Source organism: Rhamphochromis longiceps, linkage group LG2 (assembly GCF_057381845.1).
Source record: "Rhamphochromis longiceps isolate RC_006_pf linkage group LG2, R_longiceps_female_GT1.1, whole genome shotgun sequence".
Classification (NCBI taxonomy): domain Eukaryota; kingdom Metazoa; phylum Chordata; class Actinopteri; order Cichliformes; family Cichlidae; genus Rhamphochromis; species Rhamphochromis longiceps.
The window spans coordinates 27861685-27885223 of NC_140558.1; the positions used below are offsets into that span (position 1 = coordinate 27861685).

A 23539-nucleotide genomic window follows, 5' to 3' on the forward strand; every position below is an offset into this window, starting at 1 on the left:
GCCTGTGTGTGTTTACTATCGAAATCTTAACATTGTCTAATGGTGCCTATCTGTAACTGTGCTTCATTTTCTGTAACTGTGCTGATTATTATGAGTGACTATCATTTGCCTGTTTTGGTGGCTCCTCCCTAAGATGGCAGCACTGTAAAAAAATATGTGAGAACCCCACAAAGTTAAGTTTAAATGCATTACCACCAATTACCCATAACAATGTCCAAAAAGTCAGCAACTAATTGTTTACTGCATACAGCTGCAGGAAAGCTCATTGGAACCGAGCTGACATTTTTATCCATACCAGGCTTTTCTTATGAATGAACAAGATGTTGATTTGCATTTGTTGTGGCCAAAGAGCTTTGGGCGGCAGAAAAAAGGAGAGAAAGAAAGAGAGAAAGAGAGTGAGAGAAACTCAATTCCTAAAGGGGCTGATACTCACGCAACAGGAGGAACTGTCAGAAACAACTCACGCACTCACGTCTTCCCTGTTCTCTGTTTCCTATGCCCTGCAGCTGTTCTTCTGCTTAGCATGAGCCAAATTTTAAATGACAGACGTGTCTATGCTGGCTGCATGAAAGAGGGATGTTTGTGACAGTTGCTCCTGCATCTGACGGGCTATTGGGCCGGTGTTTGGAAAAGGTGCCTCCTTAATAGTGACCATAACGGTTTACGATAGAAATATGGATAGACGACTTGATGGCTAAAAAAAGTACACTTTAAGTATTAAAACAGCATCCTGTTAGTTTTGATGGATAGGAAAAAAATATATTCGACAGATTTTTGGGAAAACAAAAGAAATTCATTTAAGGATATGTCAGTATTCGCCGGAAATATATATATATATATATATAAGTCAGAGGTGTCAAGGTGCCCTTGTACATGCCTGCCTCCCAGCAGCTCCACATCAGCTGTTCCCTAACCTGTGTACAGAAACGCGGTATTAAAAAATTGCTTCTTTGTGTGGGTGTATGTGATTCTTTTTTTCAATAGTCCGGGTTTGCTTGACATGCCAAAAAGAAATAAATAAGAAAAAAAAAATCAATGCAGCTGAATTGAATTGTACCAAGAGCCCTCACAAATGTATTTTTAGGGCTTCACACAAACAGGTTTGAAAGAATCAATACTGTATAACAAATGTCATTTGAGTGCTGTGCCTAATGCTAAATCAGTAATTGATGTGATCTGGACTCACAGGTTTACGGAGACCATAGACAAACCACAAATTCTGATATGTGTATCAGAATCACAAACACACGCAGACACACACAGGAGGGACACACGTATCTACTATTTTCCTCCCTTGGGTTATACATGCTATTATAATGTGCAACATTAAGGTCAGCGGTAGACAGGAAATTTCACAGCAACAGGAAGCTGGGTTTAGCTGGAGGGAGCATACTGATTGGAGAGTTCTTGTTCAGTCATCCATAAAGATCGTTTTTTTTGATAGAGCCTCACTACTGAGAAGTGACATGCCAGATGACTCCATAAAATAGGACATCCGATTTGGTTGCTCATCTTATCCTCTGGTCGACTGTATACCGTTCTCAGTTCGGTGAATTATTTACTGTGAAACTTCAAAGAAATCTGTTTCAAATGCTATGAAATCATGAATTTTTCCTGCGGGCATCACTAGACTAAGACTGAGCGCTGCAAGCTGCTAAATCCAGCTTTCTTCTAGCTCAGCATACTGTTGCTAGACTGATTCATAAAGTCATCTCATCCAATCCTACACCTTTACATCATCACGATTTTCCAACTAGTCCCTTTTCAGCCTATAGAAAGAGGAAAACCAAACACATTATTCAATTATTCATGAATTCTTGAAAAAGGAAATTAAAAAAATAAGAAATTAGGAAACAAAAAATGCCCAGTGTGAGAAATTTAAAGGTCCTGTCTAATTTTTTCCCCTCACAACCCTGGAGCAACATCATAAAATCAAGGGATGAACATCGAGATCTGTTACAAAAGAGCTCCGAAACTACTGCACGGATATAAAACTGCAGATTTCCTGTAGTTCCAGTGAAGCTATTAAGGTTTGATTGATTAATCAGCACAGTTACATTTTATAAAGGAATGAATGCACAGTGACCAGCGGCTGTGAACCTGTAGCACCATTTTATAGAAACGGTACGCAAAATTCAAGGTAAGTCAAGTTTCTTGTGGATCTTATGCTTCCAATCCTGCCCCCCAAAATGACAACTACGGGTAAGATTCCTACATGTATCGTTCATATCAACACAAAATCAAATCCTCAGATCATTTATATTTAAATATATTTTCATTTAAAATGTCTTTATACATAAAATCCTGATGATGATAATGAGACGCTTTTATAATTAGCCCTGGGACACACTGCTTATTTGGCCTATTTTTCCAAGTGATACAAAGTGGTTCTCAACACTCGAGACAGTGGAATGATCTGTCAATAGTCCTATTTATGTCAGGTAAAAACAACATCACATAACTGAAAACCTCAAGTATAGTTTCAGTGTCCACAATAGGTTCTAATCCTGCTAAGCACCTGCACAATTTATCACTGTCCTGTGGACTTTTTGTTTAGTACGAAATACCAAATATCCCAGTTCTATCATTTCTAACAGCAGGTGTTAGGCTGCGGTAAAACTAGTGTTGAGATATGTACAGCATTGCACAGTCACTACCCAAATGATTCTAGCAGGTTGATGTCTTTCTTATCTTTCTTACACTGTTTATTACTGGAAGCGAAGATACTTTTTTGATTCTTGAACTGTCATGTAATAGATTTTATAGGCCTTCATATAAAATTTAGGGGGGGACAAAATCAGCAGCAATCCACTAGGCTGTCAAACATTTCCTTTTAGAAGTGAATGTATTGGTTGCAGTGTAGGTATGAACCTAGTAGCTAAAGCAACAGAGAGGCTAGTTGGATACCATTTCCCGTTTTTCTGCACCTGGTTCTGTAATGAAAGCCTTAAATTCCTCACAAAATAACGAAAAATCTATATAAAAAACATTTTAAATTTTTTGTTTTCAGAAAAGTAAACTTCCTTTTCTTTGCTGGCTTACACTGGTAATCCTAGGGTTTGGTACTTTTCTGCACTTAGTTTAACGTATCCTTTGGAAACATGAGTGGAATGACACCAGCAGGAAGGCAGCTGTCACATGAGGCAGCAAAATACACCACCTTCACAAGGGTGAAGGGTCACTCAATCAACCACAGAGCACTTTGAGGGGAGATAAACACATCTGACACCAGACACTGCTCGGCGCACAGTTATCCTCCACTCAGCCACCCATGGCTAATAACTGCCAGATAATGTATGTAATAAAAACAGAGAGCATGTTGTGGTCCCTCTGGTCTCATCCATCTTCAGGAGAGCTAATCAGCTATGTTAATGAAAGGACGAGCAAAAGAAGTCAATAACCGATTCAATCAGACCGCACATTTGTATGCAAGCATTCAGACCTGATTTTTCTTTTAAGGGTAAAAAACAATACCCCTTCATAAACGTTAAGCGCTAGCTCAAAAATATTTCAATAAAAAAAATAAAAAATAACAATAATGTCTCACTGGGTTTGACAAGACAGCGTATCACACACAGATCGTGCTTGTAAAGAACCCCCCAGGTGATGGGGTGGAGGTGGCCTACTCTGCGAGCCCTCCAACACAGCATGACTCACACAGTGCAATCAATCTCCTTCTGCGCAGAGGACAGGGACCCAGGGGACCAAAACACAGCACCAACCCAGATCTGCATGAAAGTCTCCAGACATGACTGCGTAGGAGGGTTTCGCTGTCAAAGCAGTTTTCAGTTGCATCGCCTTAAAAATCCTGAAAAATCTGCCAACGAGTATTTTTAGTCATAGCGCATTGTAGTGGTAATTCTTTGATCCATGTATGTTCCAGAAAATCGATACTTAAGAGTTAAGGGAGTCAAAACTGGTTCAAGAGGTTTTAAAAAGGGCGTTGGTTTTTTGACAGACGGTAATTTGTTGCTCCAGCGATTTGTTGTTTCCCAGGTTAAACAGCGTTACCTTCCCAAGCTCAAAAGAGATGTACTTCCTCAACAAAAGCAATAAAATTGTGTTTTGCAACAAAGAAAAAGGGAAAATTGAGATAGAGGATAAAAAAGAGTGGCTGAAGGAGTAAGAAAGGGGGCAAAATAAGGAAAATATCGACTAAATCCAGAGAGGAAGACACTGAACTCTGGGGGAGATGTGGGACCAACAGTTGAACAACCAAACAGGACTTAGACTGTAAGTCAGGGCGCACTGGATACTCATGAGAGTTTATATTAGTTGAAAACGGGGCCACGGAAGGTTAATAAGGATGAGCAAAAAATGAAGTGAGTCTTGAAAATGTAGGTGACAGCAGACAGAAGGCAAAGAAAGAGAAGCACGGGTGTCTGTGAGAGGAAATGATAAGGAGAATGCTGCGAACAAAGAGAACAGATGCCAGCCTAGCAGTGGGAAATAAAGGGACCACACAGTGAAATCTAGATCTCTCCTATTTCCTCTAAGTAATAAAACAATGGCACCGCATCGCCTCATTAAATGGGTAATCGAGGGTGTGAAAGCACTCCCCTCCGCTCCGAACATCTCTCTCTCTTCTGGTGTCTCACTCTCTAACCCTTTCACGCCAAGCTATTGTCTCTCCTTCTTACTGTTTCTCACCACGTCTCCAATCTGGTTTGCTGCGGAGCCCTGCCACCTGCTGAACAAATGCTTACCTGGGCAACGGGTCAGAAACATAGCCCAGACCAGCTCCTGTCAGGGGGTATGGAAACTCCAATTATCTCCTTAACAATTATCCCTTCGCAATTATCTCCCCATCTGCGTATCAGTGTCGACAGGTGCAGAGGGACAGTCCCGCTCACACGCTTTCATTTCTCTGACAGGGGAAGTGATGGAAGTGGATATGAGGGGCAAGGAGAGCCAAACTCACAACCTGCAAGCTAATTCACTAGGAACCTCTGTATGAATTAAAAACCTTCTTCAACAGATTCCAGCCGAGCTCGTGGGAAATGATTGTGGTCACTGAGCAGAATTTATGAGCGCTGCAAAAAATCATTTCTATCTAGGGCTGCAAAAGTAGAAAATGTATTTATTTGAAAAAAAAAAAACACACCTAGCAAACATTTGACTGTTAGTGCTTGATAAATGAATAATGTTATAGCCAGTTTTTTCTCAGCTAACTAATTGAGCCATTGACTCCAACTTGCAGATACTAGAGACAATCAATAACAGTACAGGACAAGGCACCTATGGATAATTCATGGATTAAATCCGCTACCCTGATGTATTTAAATCTTGATATCGATAACTCCGTAGAGTGGATTAGTCTCAGGCGTTTGAGGAACTGTGTACACATGCAGTTACACTACAGAATGTATGCGGCTCACAGGTTTGACAGATGAGTTCTATCATTAACACAAGAATACAAAAGCAAAAGCGCAAGGAATTAATTTGAAAGTGTAAAAAGGAATCAGCTGAACATGAGCAATATAAGGAGATCGTTTGCATTTGAGTGTGTGTGGGGGGGTTGAGGACTAGTAACAGGCATCAGAAGAATTTCGAACACCTCAAAACTCATTCCATCATCTCAAACGGAGGCATTGCAGAGTTACACAGAGTAAGGTGTTGTGTTGGTTATTACTTTTAAAATGTCCCTGAATGTTTTTTTTAGAAATTGTGGTGGCTGTGTCTGATGTTACCATGTGAATCCTGTGTAAAATGGCAATTTGAGCTTGTATAGGCTAGACAGCTCATGCGCGAGTATTTAGAGATACTCCAGTGCTTAACAAAAATAAAGTAACGTCATTACTGTCGAAATATAAAGTTGTGGTTGTGTGTGTTAGTCACAATATTGGAATTTTAAACTTGCAACAGATACTCAGGAAAATACTTCAAATTTGATACCATGGGGCGATTGTGGCTCAAGAGTTGGGAGTTCTCCCATCTATCCATCAATTTCCATTGATGGATAGATGGGTGAGATACATATAAATCTCCCTTTCACTTTCCTTGAGAGGTTGGTATGTGTGTTCCTCAAACTCACCTGGGAATTTGAGAGTATTTCACAGTATCTTTGCTGTTACCAGGACAGCACTGCACCTACAGCTTGATGTCATCCATGTACGGGAGGTGGGTTATGGCTACTCCACTCTTGACTCTACAGGGAGTGCAGAATTATTAGGCAAGTTGTATTTTTGAGGAATAATTTTATTATTGAACAACAACCATGTTCTCAATGAACCCAAAAAAGTCATTAATATCAAAGCTGAATGTTTTTGGAAGTAGTTTTTAGTTTGTTTTTAGTTTTAGCTATTTTAGGGGGATATCTGTGTGTGCAGGTGACTATTACTGTGCATAATTATTAGGCAACTTAACAAAAAACAAATATATACCCATTTCAATTATTTATTTTTACCAGTGAAACCAATATAACATCTCCACATTCACAAATATATGTTTCTGACATTCAAAACAAAACAAAAACAAATCAGCGACCAATATAGCCACCTTTCTTTGCAAGGACACTCAAAAGCCTGCCATCCATGGATTCTGTCAGTGTTTTGATCTGTTCACCATCAACATTGCGTGCAGCAGCAACCACAGCCTCCCAGACACTGTTCAGAGAGGATATCTTCCCCACTCGCTGTCTGAGGAGGGTGCACAGTATCCTGCGGGACCAACATCACCCTGCGCGCCACCTTTTCCATCTGCTGCCCTCAGGGAGAAGGTACAGGTCTATACAGGCCAGAACATCCAGACTGGCCAACAGCCTGTATCCACAGGCTGTGAGGCTCCTGAACTCTCTGCCCCCCTCTCACGGACAATAACCATATCCAACTTCTTAATAGCAATGAACTGGTCTGCATTGGTGCATCATATCTTTATTCTCTTCCCCCTCCTGCCCCCCCCCCCCCTCTTTCTTAAATAGATAACTATCATATCTGATATCATATCTCACAGTACAATAATATTGAATGGGTTGCATTGTTGTATTTTGTCATGTTTCTCAGGTCTTTGTCTGAATTTCTACGAACATTATTGCTAAGGATTGTCTTATTGCATTGGAGTCACACTGGGTTAAATATGTACACTTGGGTTTTAAGGGGTATTTATTATTTTCTTCTTTTTTTTGGGTTGTATGGAAGCCCCAAACGCAATTTCATTGTTCTTGACAATGACAATAAATAAATAAATACTAAATACTGTTTTCCCTCCTTGTAAATCTCACATTTGATGATGGACCACAGGTTCTCAATGGGGTTCAGATCAGGTGAACAAGGTGGCCATGTCATTAGTTTTTCTTCTTTTATACCCTTTCTTGCCAGCCACGCTGTGGAGTACTTGGACGCGTGTGATTGTCCTGCATGAAAATCATGTTTTTCTTGAAGGATGCAGACTTCTTCCTGTACCACTGCTTGAAGAAGGTGTCTTCCAGAAACTGGCAGTAGGACTGAGAGTTGAGCTTGACTCCATCCTCAACCCAAAAAGGCCCCACAAGCTCATCTTTGATGATACCAGCCCAAACCAGTACTCCACCTCCACCTTGCTGGCGTCTGAGTCGGATTGGAGCTCTCTGCCCTTTACCAATCCAGCCACGGGCCCATCCATCTGGCCCATCAAGACTCACTCTCATTTCATCAGTCCATAAAACCTTAGAAAAACCAGTCTTGAGATATTTCTTGGCCCAGTCTTGACGTTTCAGCTTGTGCATCTTGTTCAGTGGTGGTCGTCTTTCAGCCTTTCTTACCTTGGCCATGTCTCTGAGTATTGCACACCTTGTGCTTTTGGGCACTCCAGTGATGTTGCAGCTCTGAAATATGGCCAAACTGGTGGCAAGTGGCATCTTGGCAGCTGCACGCTTGACTTTTCTCAGTTCATGGGCAGTTATTTTGCGCCTTGGTTTTTCCACACGCTTCTTGCGACCCTGTTGACTATTTTGAATGAAACGCTTGATTGTTCGATGATCACGCTTCAGAAGCTTTGCAATTTTGAGACTGCTGCATCCCTCTGCAAGATATCTCACTATTTTTGACTTTTCTGAGCCTGTCAAGTCCTTCTTTTGACCCATTTTGCCAAAGGAAAGGACGTTGCCTAATAATTATGCACACCTGATATAGGGTGTTGATGTCATTAGACCACACCCCTTCTCATTACAGAGATGCACATCACCTAATATGCTTAATTGGTAGTAGGCTTTCGAGCCTATACAGCTTGGAGTAAGACGACATGCATGAAGAGGATGATGTGGAAAAAATACTCATTTGCCTAATAATTCTGCACTCCCTGTATATCTGTATCAACTCTTAGTGAGGAGCTCACTTAAGGGGTTGAAGACAAAATGGCAGTGGGGACAGCGTATCACCTTGGTATATTCCACACATTATGATCATTCACACTTTACAGTTCTAGATGAATGTTACATTATTATTACACTATTATTACACTATTAGCCTTGTATACTCCAAAGCACTCCTGTATCCATGTGTGGGGCAAGAGTTATAGGATTATGTGTAGCCATGTGGTGCTCAGGTTAGTTTGGCTGGTGTACTGCTCTGTCAACCATCAGCTTCTGCTTTGACCCTCTGGTATTATTCCCAATGCTGTTCTGAGCTGTGCTCATGTCTTCACTCAGCTTGGATATTATGATGCCTGAGAGGATCTTCCATGTTGTGGCGAGACAGGTAATTGGACAGTAGTTTGACGATACTGTATGCTTGTGGGGATTGTTTTGCCCTGTGTTAGCCAGTAGTGGATGAGTACCTGCTGTTAGCAAGTCCCTTATTTGTGCTGCCAGGCTTTCATGGTGTGCTCTTAGGTCCACTAGTCACTTGATATTATGGAACCTTTTCCTCCCAGATGTTCTTCCAGCAGTACGCAGGCAGACCCACCTAGCTCTGCGAGAGTACATCCTGAACGGATCTTTGGAGAACAAGGCATTTATTTTCTTGGCCTCTGTTTCTCTTGCTATATCTCTTCAGCCTACTGGCTTGAGCTGTGAGCCTTTGTTTGGCAGTTTCTAGAGGCTCGTTTATATCAATATTAATAGTGGTATCATGTTGTTCTTATTCATCAAGGACCTATCTCTCATGATGCTCTTCTACACATCTATCTATCTATGTTTTCTGAGATGGTGCTGCAGATGTTTCTATTTAATTGCTGGTAGTCTTTTCTCAGAATTAAATCTCAGACTTTAACAGAAACATAGATAGATACACAAATTTTTTTATCCTTTTAAATTAACACTGTAATGTTACAGACGTGCAGGACATATAACGCTAGCTCCAGCATTACCGTTACAATCTTATTATTGGTCACAGCTGCTAGCTGCTACATAATGATAACAGATGGTTATTTGTATCGGATAATTGCTAATAGTTAATAGCGTTGTGAATATCAACCACATTTCATGTGTTTAGCTGCTAGTGAGGGGAGGGGCTATGTGCCTGCCCGTCTGCTGTGTAAAGCTGTGTGTCAACTGGAAGAGACAAAGACAGTGTGGATATCAATACTTGCATCAATAATGTTGCAAATGCATATCCATTCCAACAGTAATTTTCAGTAGCAATTATTAGAGTCATTTGTTTATTTAGATACTTATTTTAGTATCAAGTTTGACATCCATAGTATCAAAATTAGTAATGTTAATACGTAATTATAATTACATTATCTTGTGGGTTTTTCACGCTTGGCCAAGTTTGACAGCCAAGACTGACAGGCATGATGACCATCCAGGTATCAGTTATAATGCTAATTTATGCTAGCAAAAAGTTAAATCTAGTATTGCAATGCATTTATCTGTCTGATTTATAACACTTCAGCCACACAAGTTAATGCGACTACACATAAGGAAATATACACAACAGTCTAAGCTGTAAGGCAAAATATGTGATGATGCATGATTTTCTGTTTCATTTCTTGCCTTTTCTGCTTCTGCGACTTTTAACAACTGTTGCAGTTCTTGTGTCACTTTTGTGTAATCTGCGCAACTGTGCCAACAACAACAGCAGTTGTATTGTGTGACACTGCTTAATATGCTTGTAGGCTTTGTTCCTCATTACAGTACACAGAGGCTCCTATAATGCACTGTATGACAAAAGAGGGACTCCGCTTCTGTCTTTGCTGCAAAAACATGACAGCTGCCATCATCAGGCGCTCGTCCCTCCACCCTGCAACACAAATCCTGGTCCTCATCCGCGAACACATTGTTTTCTAATTGCCAGCCCCAGATGTCTCAGCTCAGACCTCCACGTCCCAGCTCCCATTACCTCCAGAGGCGACAGATTTTTTTAAATACTTGGTGAGCTTGCATGAATACAGAGGAGGATTTGGAGTTGGTTTTGAAAGACAATGAGGGGGACAAACTGAAACAGAGTGGACACAATCATCAGTAATGTGTGTGCGTTTCTGGGCTAAATAAGATGTGTGATAAAGGCTGTGGTCTTGTCTTCACAACAGAACTGGCTGGTCAGTTCACTTTCATGTGGCAAGTCTTTCTTAGAAAAAGTCACATGAGGGCGAAGATATTAAATGACAAGTTGCTTATTTTCTGTTTCGCAGCCATTACTCTCTTCTTCCCTCCCTGCCCCATGTGTACATTCCCTCTGTCTTCCTTGTACAAAGCAACAAAAGCGCACACACACACGCACAGAACATGGGGAAAAAAATCTACCCCCCTCCTGCTCTGCATCCTATCAGTCTGCTGCTCTGGGAGAGGTTTTGGCTGATCTGCATTGATTGCTATGGGTCTTTCTCTATCCCTGGTGCTCTGTAGCAAGAAAAAAAAACAAAAAAACGGAGTCTTCTCATTCATCAAACCAGCACCTGCCAGACTCTAGCCCAAGAGAACTGCCACAAGTTTTTTTTCTTATTTGTTTTCCTTTTGTTTTCTTCTTGACAAATAACTGTGATGTCCCAAACAGTCAGAAGGGAGCAGTGATCTGCTTTTTGTCTGCCATTTTCAATAGCAAATTGAATACTCTGTAATCCCTCTGAACATGCATGCACTGTGGAAGTCAGTCACCACAGATGGACCTCAACGACTGATACAATTGCTACAACAGGAAAAAAAAAAAAACCCAAATACAACCAGCCAGAGTTTCACTGACACCAGCCACCGGGCTTGAAATTGCAGCTTAACTCCCTACACCCCCACCACCACCCTCTTCCACTCATTGCTTTCACCCCAACTGAAACATGTCGGTTTGCACCTAGAAATGGAAAAGAATGAAGGATGACATCTTTTTCTTTTTTGAAGTTTCTCCTATGGAAAGCTGAACATTTCTAAGCATTATAGTGTTTAACAGAGTTGGTTGAATTCTCTTTTTTCTGTCGGCTTATTATTACATATTTATGCTTATAACTCCACGGAGTGATAGCTTTGGATGTGCTGCATTGAATAATACATTAAATGCATCTGTTCAAGCTCTGTCTCTTGTTAGCTATTGTGTGTGCGCGCAAGGGTGTGAACAGAGGATTTCAGAAAGCAGTCTCACATGCTCGCACACATTTCTTTTTTATAGTCAGACCATGGTACTACACTGATGGGGAAAACTTGAGCCATGTAAATGTGGCAGCGCATACACATGAGAAAACACAACATGATGGCAAAAGTTATCTCAAGGTAAAGGATTTTGTCCACCAGTTTGGTTACTGGAACGTAACTCCTATTGATATAAGCGGTTTGACATGGGATTGTAGCCCCAGTGTTCTGGATCACATGTTAGACTTTAATTCTTTTAATTTGCTTTTTTAGTTTAGGGGTCACAAGCCAAAATGTTTGGTAGATATTGATCTACATTTCCATATTTTGCATTTTGCACTGAGGCAAAAAATGTTTACCTGCACAACGGTGAAACCACACACTAAATTTCAGTCAGTGACTAGAAGTGGTTACTACACTCAGAGTTCTCCTTTTTGTTTTCCTTGACGTGCTTTCTTTATGGCTGACAGACACCCTATATTTCCTCCCATGCCAGACCTCTCAGCCTCACTTCCATTAAAGCTCCTATAGTGACAAATTTCACAAGCTTTCACTTCTTATGGCATATAAAAAGAAATTATCCAGACGAAGTCAAAAACAGCCCTCCTTTTTGTTTTAGTCCACTTTAGTTCAATTTTATTGATATAGTGCCAAGTCACAGCAACAGCTATAAACAGTTGTGCGACTATATCGTAAGGCAACAATACAGAGAAACCCTAACAATCAGATGACCCCCTCTAAGCCAGCAAATGGTAAAAGTGGAAAGGAAAAACTCCCTTTTAACAGGAAGAAACATCCAGCAAACCATGCTCAGGGAGGTGCAGTCACCTGCCATGACCAGTTCGGGGTGATAGGAGAAAGACAGGGCAAAGAAATGGTGTGGAGGAGCCAGTGATTATGGATAAACTAATAATAGTCAATAAAAGAAACAATAAATCACCAATTTTTGATGTTTTTTTTCTGAGGAGTGGTTGCTACAGTTAATTAAAACTTGCTTGTTTGGTAAGTCCTTATTATGTACATGTCAGACTGTTACTCCACGACCCATGTCGGTATAGTACCTGTTTAGTTTCTTCCCATAACTCATATCCTCACTGATACTGTCTATGTGATACTATGTGATTTACAAGCAGCACACGACCAGTCCCCCCCCCCCCCCCCCCCTCAACCACCACCACCACCCCAAACCCACACCCCCATCTACGCTCTATTGATCAGCTAGGCAGGCTACCACAGAGCGCTCACTTCATTGATCATTGCCGCCTCACACTCACACTCTCTTTAGGTTTTTAACTGACCCTCAGAGAGCTGGGGAAAATACTGCTATCTACATCACACTGTCAACGCATATCGTGTTTTCCATGAACACTAATTAGTCCTAAAGAAAGGTTTATTGTCAAGATGGCTGAACGTGACACAAAATCAAATGTAAGTTAGGTGCTGCTGAAGCAAAACATATATTATTGGAAATTCCACAGTCTAGCTTTGCTGCTAAGTGCAATGTTTTTAATTCATTTATTTTTTATTTGATTTTTTGCCCTCTTTTTTCTTTTTACATTTTTAACCAAAAATAGCCAAAGATTAGTTGTAAGTCTTACCGCACATCAAAGTGAGAAACAGAGCATACAGGCGGGAGCCTGCAGAGACTTTGACATGAAGCTAGTGAATCAGAGACATCTGCATTATAAACCAGTAGCAGATTATGGTAATGTGATATCTAACTGTTGGGTGACTAACATTCTCTATCTATGCTGAGCATCCCTGGCAGCTATTTTAAACGATGCAAACGTATACAAGGAAACAGTCCAGCAAGCACTTTTACTGGAAATGTGAAAACACAGCAGTAAAAAGGCAATATTGCTAATTCTGTTACTTTTTGACTCGCTTTTGCCTGTCAACGTAAGATGGAAGAGGAGAGAAATGCAAATTAGCCTCACATTATGCAGACAGTGATGCCATCGTTATTATTACTACCCCGATGACTCCACATGCAGGAAATAAAATGAACCACTTTGCCCATAACATTCAGCGTTTTATGGCTTTCTTTATCTCTTCTCATTTTCTCTGTCACCTTTGCCCTACTTCCAGCCACCCGCCCCTATTCCTTTGCTCTTTAGGCAGGTGCCAGTGTGTGTGTGTGTGTGTGTGTGTGTGTGTGTGTGTGTGTGTGTGTGTGTGTGTGTGTGTGTGTGTGTGTGTGTGCGTGCGTGCGTGTGTGTGCGTGTGTGTGTGTGTGAGTGAGAGAGAGAGAGCATGTGTTTGTGGATGCTGTGTAGACTTGCTTCTGGAGGAAGTGGCTGGTCATAAGAGCCAGCTGATGAGCATCACCCTCATCCGGAGCTCCATTCATCCCCGTGCACAAGGGCCCATTCACCCTTCTGCTTTTCACACTCACGGACCCCAAGAGCCCCGGGCACATTCCCACAGTCGCACGCTTACAGAGGTGAACTGTCAGTCACCCGAGACATCCTAAATAGAAAGGGCACCCAGATGTAGATTCACGCAAACAAAATTCCTCCACGTTACCACACAAAATGGAAATCCAGGAATAGGCTGCGTTTCTCATCTGACTCATTATAAACAAGCCCCGGAGCCTTTCCTTTTTCTTCTCAAACATGTCTCTATAGCCTTCACATCCAAACACTTTTGAGAGCAAGTGACACACAGCAGGAAGAGGTGTCATTTTCATTTTTGTCATCTCCTTCCACTGCAAATCTTTCTGACACGCGTGTACCGTAGCCCATCATCATACCCATGGACTGCAATGATGTGCATGACATGGGAGGTGGGAGGGGGGTCAAATTTAAACATCAAAGACAGGACAGGATGGGTAGATAGAAAAGAAAAGGAAAGTCTGTTTGCATCATCTGCAGCTAAAAGAGAATAGATCTAATCAACCTCTGGGAAAAGTTGGATAATAGCAATGACCCTTGACTGAATTATTAGCACCAAATTACCAAAAACGTTAAGCTCTGGGTATGTGTGTTGCTTGGTAGGATGTCTGTGGATATCTAAGATATATATATTTTTAAGAAAATATGTATAATCAAATGGTTTCTGGAAGCAATTCTGGCAAAAATAGTCAAAAAAAAAGACTGAGAAAATCTAAGAAAAAAGGCAGGCGAGAGCCATCTGAGTTGTTCTTTGTGCTGATGTCTCGCCACTGGCTGCACGCGGTGACAAAGACGTTAATGTACCACACCACCACCACCAGCAGCAGCAGCCTCCCTACTGCGATAGGATCCATGTTTGATCCACTGGAGAAATCTGCAAACATTCAACAGCAGCCTGCCTCCTATATTTTACATCACGCTCCCTTCTGAGCAGAGGACAGTCTCTTTAATGAGGGCATCTTGGGTGTGTTTACATTTCATTACACAGCGCTCCCTGGCTCTGTGGCCTAAATGGCTGAAGGGTGGGGGAAGTTCAGGGGGATGATGGTTGAAATATCTGCTGTGGACTTTGCAGGTTTTGCAGTATTTCCCACAAGACACGCTGCAGATGGATGTCTCTGTATAGGTTGTGATTCATAAAGCGTGTGGTCTTGAGAACAAGTCACAGCATGAAGCTTAATGATATATTTTGTTAGACTCTGACAGATGAGGGTAAATGTCCTTTCAGTGGTTGTGTTCAGCTTTCAGCAGCAGCCAGCACCTGATGTCTATAAATCTACATGAGTGCCGCTGCAAGTAATGCTTTATTTCCAATCCAATTTTAAGCTCATAACCGAATCTCATAAGAACGACTACAACCACATTACATTAAAACTCTGAGTCAGAATACCATTACACTTGCATTTCGTGTCTTTATAAATCAACATTAATTTCTCTTCACTTATATCATTGCTGCATACATTCCGGCAGGGAAGTCATAAAGACCGGTTTTTGAATCGCGGGGAGGGTTCAGAGTGAAAAAGCAACGACTCAAAGTGGGAGTAGGAGTAAATGTCTGTGGATGAAGCAGTATCACACACCTGCCAGACAGACAGACAGGGTTGTCAAAGGGTATCTCCTGGAAGTGTGCGACTTCACTACAGAGAGTGCGAGTGAGCCACGGGCAAATTCAGAGGAGTCGAGGATGAAATGAGAAAAACACAGCTGAAGAGCCTCAAGGGTGACAAAATCGTGTCAGAATACAAAGGAAGGATGAGAGCAGGGCTAACAAAGATGAAACAATTTAGACTGACATTTCTTTTGCACAGCTCAGACACGGAGCAATTGTTGGTGCTGGCATAATGACACACATTATCACCAACAGGAGAATAGCATTCACACTGCTCTGACTATTGGGTTTCACCAGCAGGACTTTTAAACTTGCTTGATGACCATAAATCCTGCATCCCATTGTCAGAGAATCTGGCACAGTTTCTCACTTGAGTTAGCCGAGGATACGTCTGCCTGTTCCAGATCCATATTAATACAAAGAAGGAGGAGGGTGAAGTCCCAAAAGTTAAAACGTTTATTTTGTGTGCTGGTGTTTGTGAAGCTTTCAGGGTGGGAGGGTTTAATAGTCTGTGTTCTGCCAGGAAAAGATAATCGGATTGTGATCCGTGGCTAATTAGAAATGCATTTGGAGTATTTTTTTTTTTACCCTCCTCATTGTTTGGAGAGCCATGATCTGCGCTGACTCCTTGTTTTCTTTATAAAAGAAGCATAAGGCGCTCTGGGATCATTGGCAGCCGTTTTAAAAATCATATACGAGGAGCCATAAAAACAAAAAACCTGTTGTTACATGACTGAAGGAAAGCTGTCGCTGTCGCATAGGTTGCTTTCGAATCCCCGCGGCTTCCCCAGAGCGCAAACCACGCTGCAATCATGTAGAGGAAACAAGTCCTTTGCGGTCCCACGCAACAGTTAATAAGATAACCTACGAACACACGCTTTGCAGTAGGCCTGTATTAAAAGCAATTACAGCCTACACAGGCTTTTTTCCTCCTTCTTCTCTTCTCTTACAAATGGAGTTGCAAGCGCTCTTTACAAAGTCAATAAACGGATTTAAAGATTTAGGTTCAATAGGTGGACTACATGGACTAGTATGTAATCAGTTTCCACTGAGATACTTACAGGCATATGTCATGGAGAAGCTGTTCCCCATCATGACCATATCCACCTGCGGCACCAGTTTGGGGATGTCCTGGTGGTGAGAGAGGGCGAACCGAAAAACCTCATATTCGTGGGATCCGCTTGGGAACAATCCTCCTGTTGAGAAGCAAAGAATGAGGAGTTAATGTAGTACACAGTGGACACGAAAAGGAAAAAAATTAAAAAAGAGACACCGACTTAAGTTGAATCAGAGGTTGATGTTTTTTTCTCTCAGACAAAAGGTGACGATGTGTGTGCGCCATTCTCACCTATATTGATGTTACTTGGAAAACTTGAGCTTGAACCCAAGCACATCCCCAGTAAACTGGTGTAGAGGATGGTGAAGCTTCGCTGCATATTTCCTTTTGCATTGGCGAAGGGAAAAAGAGCCGAAATCCAAGCATAGGTTTTGTCCGTGTGTGAAGTTAAATCCCCCCGCTTCTCCTCCACTCCTATTGCCTCCCCTTAGAGCAGCATTTGCACCGACATCGATTCAACAGCGAGACAATTATCGCAATGGCGAGAGGAGGCACCTTTCTCTCTCTTCTTTTCCCTCTCACTGCTGATGCTCTCTTGTCCTTGGTTGCTGCTGTATGAGACGGAGAATGACTTCAGCATTAGCCGCACTGCAAAAAATAAACCCGTTTTGGAAAAAAAAACAACAACCTAAAAAACTGTTGAACCTAAAGACAATTTTAATTGCCTTTTACCCTAAACAAGGATTTCCCCCCTCCACGATATAGCGAGATAACTTCAGTTATTTGATATATAGAGCAAATTTTGGCTTTTCAAAGAAATATTTCGAGAGCAAGTGTCACTGCAACAAGTCTGGGCAGCGCGCAATAGTAAAGGAAATGACACAAGGACAGAAGCGAGCATTACTTAAAAAAGGCTGCTTTGGACAGGAAACAAGTAGCAATGTGTCACTCGATAGGAGGATGTTACAGCTGGAAAAGAAAATGGAAATTTTCACACTCATTATTTGACTAATGACCTGCGGGTAAATATTTTTTGCAGTGTGCGCCTTTGGAGCGCACACACAGGTCCCCCAAGACACGCACGGGGTTTAGACATTCGTTCGTTTCGTTGTGGAGCAAATATATCAACACTGACAAGACAGTGTTTTTGTAATGTCACTTTTATTTTGTAATAATTTTTGTGCCTGTAGATTTACATTAAAAAGTAAATGTATAACCCATATAACATCTAAAAACAAGCGTATTTCAAAGATTTAAGAAATGAAGTTTAAATTGGGTGAATGCGAATAAGAATTAAGTTTATTTGATATCTGTCTGCTTTTTAAAGAATACAGTCTAACAAGGAAAGGAAGCCCAAAATGACATGACTGGTTATTCCTTAAGTCCCTAAATTTAAAAGATATTTCAGCATGTAACATCGTAAAACAGTGTTAAGTCCTTGCACTGATCAAGCTCATGTGGCATGGTAAAGAAGTCCTGCTGCTAATGAACACTTTGGTGAGGCTGTTTTCTCATCTTCTTCGCCATATAATAACTCTATAAGATACTCTGTAAATGATATTCCGTAAAACCACAAAGGACATTTTCAGCATTGTTTGCACTTCATTTTATTTTGACAGCCTTACTTTGTTAAAGAAGTCGTGTTAAATCACTTCATGCCTGCTCTACAGTATGTACAGTTATGAATACAAGATGACACTGTATTAGTGTATAATATGTGTTTTGATGGGGTACTAAGACAATGCAGCTAACAAGTGTTTTTTCAGCTGGAGCAATGTTGTCTGTAGGCTATAGTTAGAATTACAGAAGCATATTACAGTCTCTGACGTTTGCTGTCATTGATTACCATGTTACTGTAAACCATTATAATAAAACGCTGACATTTGGAGGAGGAACAATTAGAGGTTTGAAAGTGAGGTGAGTCAACTTTGCTTGGTTGGTAATTTAGGATTAATTAACTTTTCACATATACAATACACACTCTTTTTTTTTAGCATCACTTACTTCCCTATCCAGGACCATACAATAGACAATGACATCTCGCAAAAGAACCAGCTGAGAGATAAGTGAATCATTAGGTAACCTAATGGTTAGTTCATTATTATCCATAAATTATTCATACTGCAACTTTCTTTGTGAGTCATTCCTAGTTAAGGTGATCCAAACACAGAGCAGCACAAAGCAGTAATTACACATTCATTATTGATTATTTCAACATTAGTTCTTTTTTGTGTGTTTGTGTGTGTAATAAAACCCAGTTTAGTTCATGTATGAATAGTTAATATTATAATATGTTACATTATATTATAACCAAAATATAATACTTTTAAACAATAAAATCCAAATTCAAACAATATTATGATAAAACGATCAAACATCAAATCTTTTAGCTTAAGATACGCGCATTGCATCACAAGTCACCTGCATCCCAAATGTTAAACAATGAATGCAAACATTTATGGGTAGTACTTTCTATTACAGCCAGGTAATACTGTGATAATAGTGGGGTAATAAGCTGGAGACAAGGGGGGAATGATAATATAATTATATACAAAGTTATATGGCTAGCTATTATTACTTAATTACCAAGATAATGTACAAGTAATCATATTGTGTTAACATTAGTTATAGTTGAGTAATATTACACTAAAAGTCATGTAACTGGGTAAAATCAGACTACAGACTAGGGGTACAAATGTGTAAACAAACATATACCTATGAGGCAAAACAATTAGTAACAGCAGAGTAATATTTTGCTAACAATGTGATGACCTGCTAGATGGTATTAGAATTTTTATACACTGACTGGCTGATGTTTTAGTATATTAGGATATTATTACTGTATTGCAATGTTAATGTTTTTATGTATATTATGGATATTTTATTGATGATTATCCATTCTCCAGTCTCCAATCTATCTTCTTAACCACTAGATTCTTTGCTAGCTGTCATAGCATAGCTGTCAATGCTTCTCACATTTACGGTAATGCAAATGTTTGTGACAATTATGAAGAATAATTGTCTCACTTTACTTCAGGACATAAAGAACAAAAATAAAAGGTAAAGTATTCCAGAAGAAATGAAGAATTACATATTGGGCACTTTGTATGATACTTTCTTTACTACACGGAGCAAAAAAGTGAAACTAATGTTCAAGTATTCGATAATGAATGAGTAGTTAGTAGGATGTGCTGTTTATTATTAATAACAAATAAATGAGTGTGAAATATTCACTAGTTCACTTACACACACATAGTGCAGGACTGGTACAACAGTGGTTATGACTTTGACCATGCATTGTTAAAGTCAGGTATTGTTTTGTACACACTGAAATATTAACCAACACTGGGAATGTTCTCATGAGATGGATTGTAAATCATATTATGCTGTGATGCCCTGGCAGTAGTTTAGAAAATGAAGTGTTTTTTCTTGGCAAATTATGCAAATTAGGTATCCATTTATCACACTAAGTACAGCAACTTTCTTAAGTTAAACTCAATTTTGCTACGTATTGTTTCCATAACAATAGCAGGCATATCGCTCCCAGAAAATTATATTTAGAAGATTAGAAGCTTGCTTGAATTAGATTTCCAGTGTTTCCATTTGAGGAGAAACATTTTCTATTTAAAAGACTGTGGCTGACTACCTCTGGCTGTGCTTGAAACACTTGAGAAATAGAATTGCAGGAAGTGAAAGGTTATCTAATTTCTGAGTGATAAATTGTATATAGATACAGGCAGAATGGCTGATTTTCCTTGTCTTTGATCAAAATGATAAGGGGTTACCTCAAACATAGATGGTTGTGCAGGCATTCATTCCACTACTTTTTTTTTTTATTTTTTTAACTCTGGGTATGACCAAGAAGATGCCTGATTTATGCACAATATTCATCTTGCATCACAGTGTTCATGTCAGTGTTTCTGTTCTCTTTGTGTGAATGTGTTTGCCTGCGGTGCCCCGAGTGTGATCAGTGCCAGGCAGTCTTTTTTTAAGTAATACAAAGAGATCTTAAAAAAGCATTATAAGCAATGGCTAAATATTCTATGGTGCTAAGTAGAGGAGTAACTATCGCAGATGGAATCGCTTGTTGTTCGAGGTTAAAAATATTACCATTCGACAGAGTCTGTGTAACAGAAAAAAGGACATACGCTGTCTTTTTTGTTCCTAAGGACGTCTTCACCATAGATCATAATGTGAGCGTCTGTCTGGAGGGTTTTAATCGAGATCTATGTGAAGAGTATAATGGGCCTAATCTGTCAAAATCTGCTGGTTCCACTCCAGTTTGAGTGTGGAGGGAGAGAGAGAAAAAAGGAAAAATTCCCTGCATGTTATTCCTATAATTGAGCTACCACTCTTGTGCTGTTGAGAACTTGTGTGCGTCACACGGCTGCTGGCAAAACTATAAAACGTAATGTTGCAGAAAAGATAAGGGAACAAATATATCAAATGAGCTGAAGAGTAGTTGTTAGCAATCAAAATGCCAACCTCCTGCTTCTCTCCTGGTACCACAGAACCCAATGATAGTGAGGGCAAAAACACCGGTAAGGTATGAGAAAGTAAATGGCCAGACTATTATATTCCTATAATAATTTTATCACTGGCTGTATAAATGCCAGTGTATAAATACCTACTCAACTCAAATCAATATTTGTGTTTTTCTAAGTCTTGTTAAAGTGCTTGAAAAAACTTTCTTTCTATTTTGGGTGACTTTTTTTGGCCAAAGCTTTTTCACATTTTCACGATGATTAAAGTTTTCACCGCTCTCCAAAGGCAGTTCTCATCAGCAGACCCAAGGTAAAGCATTGCATGCTACCTACCTTCAGATTAGTGTTAGCAGTTATTAGCACATTGGTTAGTCTGCTCAGCCTAGATTCCTGAGATCCTCTAACTTTGTTTTTTTTTTAAATATTAAATAAAGAGTAGAACGAAGACATTTAGAGATACTGACTCTGTATTATTGGCATCTCTAACAGCTATCCAAATGAGATTATTACACTAGATACAATAAATAACTTTAAATGAAATCTCAAAACCTATTATGCTATTATGTGCAAAAATCTTGAGTTACCTCTCATTTCTTTATATTGCATTAGGAAAATGGAGAAATGACTGCAGTGATTTACTAAAATATGCAACCATAAATGGTAATGCAGTACAAAAAGGCAAAAATGGAGTCTTTACAATTCTAACACCACCGTTATTCTTCAACACAGCCTGAACTTTCTAATGCAAGCTTGTCATTTGTTTAAGTAGACTTCCGGAATAGTTCTCCAGGCTTCTTGAAGGTAATTCAAAGCTCTTCTTTGGATGTCGGCTGCCCTTTGCTCTGGATTTTGTCAAGATGATCTCACACTGCTTTAATAATTTTGAGTTCTGGTGATATTATGTTTGAATTTTCTGCACTGGCAGTGTGTTTGGGATCATTGTCATGGTGAAATCAAGAGGTTTCCAGATGATGTTGTGTGATGGATTAATAATAAAGTTCATAAGTTCATCAGTTTTGACAGGATCCACAAGACCACTGGCTGCAATGCAGCAGCTATAGTCACCTCTCTCCTGACATCCTCTCTACACTTTGACAATTTGAAGCAAAAATTTCAAAATTGGACTCATCACTCCATAAGACCTGTTGCAGCTGACTTTCAGTCCAGTTCTTGTGTAATGTGGCATACCTCATCCTTTTCTCCCTGTTTTTCTTCCTTAACAATGGCTTCTTGACAGCCACCCTTCCACTGAGGCCCTCCTTGGCTTCAGGGAGGAGTATGTGGATCACCTTAAGGGCCACATGCATCTCTCAAGTCATATGTCAGGTCTTTGCTGGATTTTTTTTTTTTTTTTTCATTTCTTAAGGGCATGACTTTCAGATGCTGTTCATTTGCTGTAGTTAGTTTGTGTGTGTGTTTGTATAAATACTGTTTTATTCCTGTCAAACTCTGTGATCTTCAAAAAAGAATTTGTAGATTCCACTAAAGAAGGAATAAATGATGGATTTTGGCAACAGGCTGCTAGTAACCAAGTGTCTAAAATATCATTTAAAATTACTTCTTTGCTAAGTTGTCTGTTGGGTTAGGTACCAATTTTATGTTTGAATGATTCATAGGTCAGTTCTAAGTGGCTTAAAGAAAGAAAGAAAGAAAGAAAGAAAGAAAGAAAGAAAGAAAGAAAGAAAGAAAGAAAGAAAGAAAGAAAGAAAGAAAGAAAGAAAGAAAGAAAGAAAGAAAGAAAGAAAGCTCTTGGATGCAAAATACAAAGAAAGCCTGGGACGATTGTGCTGCATGGGACTTTGTTGATATCAAACCTATTTATTACTTTATCTTATTATTTATAAACAAATGACATCATCCTCATTTGATTCTTGATTCATGCCCACATTTTTGATGTTTCTTCAATCATTCTTAAGCACTTTGTGTTGCTATTGTTATTTGAACTAAACAAAACTTTTCTTTTCTTAATCAAAAGAAAAAATATCTAATATATAAAAACAGTTGTGCTGCGTTTCTGTATCACAGCATTTGTCTTGCTGACAAATGATGAGACACGTGGGGTTTTCAGTTTCTTCATTTTTATTGGTCTGTGATGGCATGCCACACATGGTAAGCTCCACACCTCACCACCCGCTGTTCACTTTAGTTTAATTTACAGTCACTACTTTAAAATATTCTACTTATTGTTCAATATTGTTTCTTTATTAAATGTATTCATTTTTCCATCACACCTTCCAATGTTTATATGGCGTGCACACATATTAACCTTGCAAGGTCAAAGTTCTGTTTTATGTTATATTAATACATCTTTCTTTGTTTGAGTTACCTGGGGGTTGGTGTCTCCTCCTGTGTGGCAAAGGGCTGGGAGACCTGAAGTACTACTGACAGCCTAATTGGATTGCACCACATGCTTCATTGCCTGGGGGGTGTTTCATGTTTGTTTAAATGTTTTGTATTAGTTGGTTATATGGCAGCCATCTTGTTTTCCCCCGTGTGTGTCATTTCAGCAGGTCAGTTTGTCATATG

The 23539-nt window shown here is 39.9% G+C and overlaps 1 protein-coding gene across 5 annotated transcripts in view; it reads right to left on the reverse strand.

Annotated features, from left to right (window-relative positions):
• The window catches only part of gria1a (glutamate receptor, ionotropic, AMPA 1a), an 81284-nt gene extending 64176 nt beyond the window's left edge, over positions 1 to 17108 (reverse strand). For all 5 annotated transcript variants that reach the window (XR_014913562.1, XR_014913563.1, XM_085420990.1 and 2 more), the window contains exons 1-2: positions 16821 to 17108; positions 16534 to 16668 (exon numbers count right to left, since the gene is read on the reverse strand). Coding sequence is in view for 3 of the 5 variants with exons in the window: in XM_085420990.1 (XP_085277116.1) it covers positions 16534 to 16668; positions 16821 to 16908 (223 nt within the window). In the remaining 2 variants the exon portion in view is untranslated. The remainder of the gene's footprint in view (positions 1 to 16533; positions 16669 to 16820) is intronic.
• Positions 17109 to 23539: the final 6431 nt, after the last annotated feature.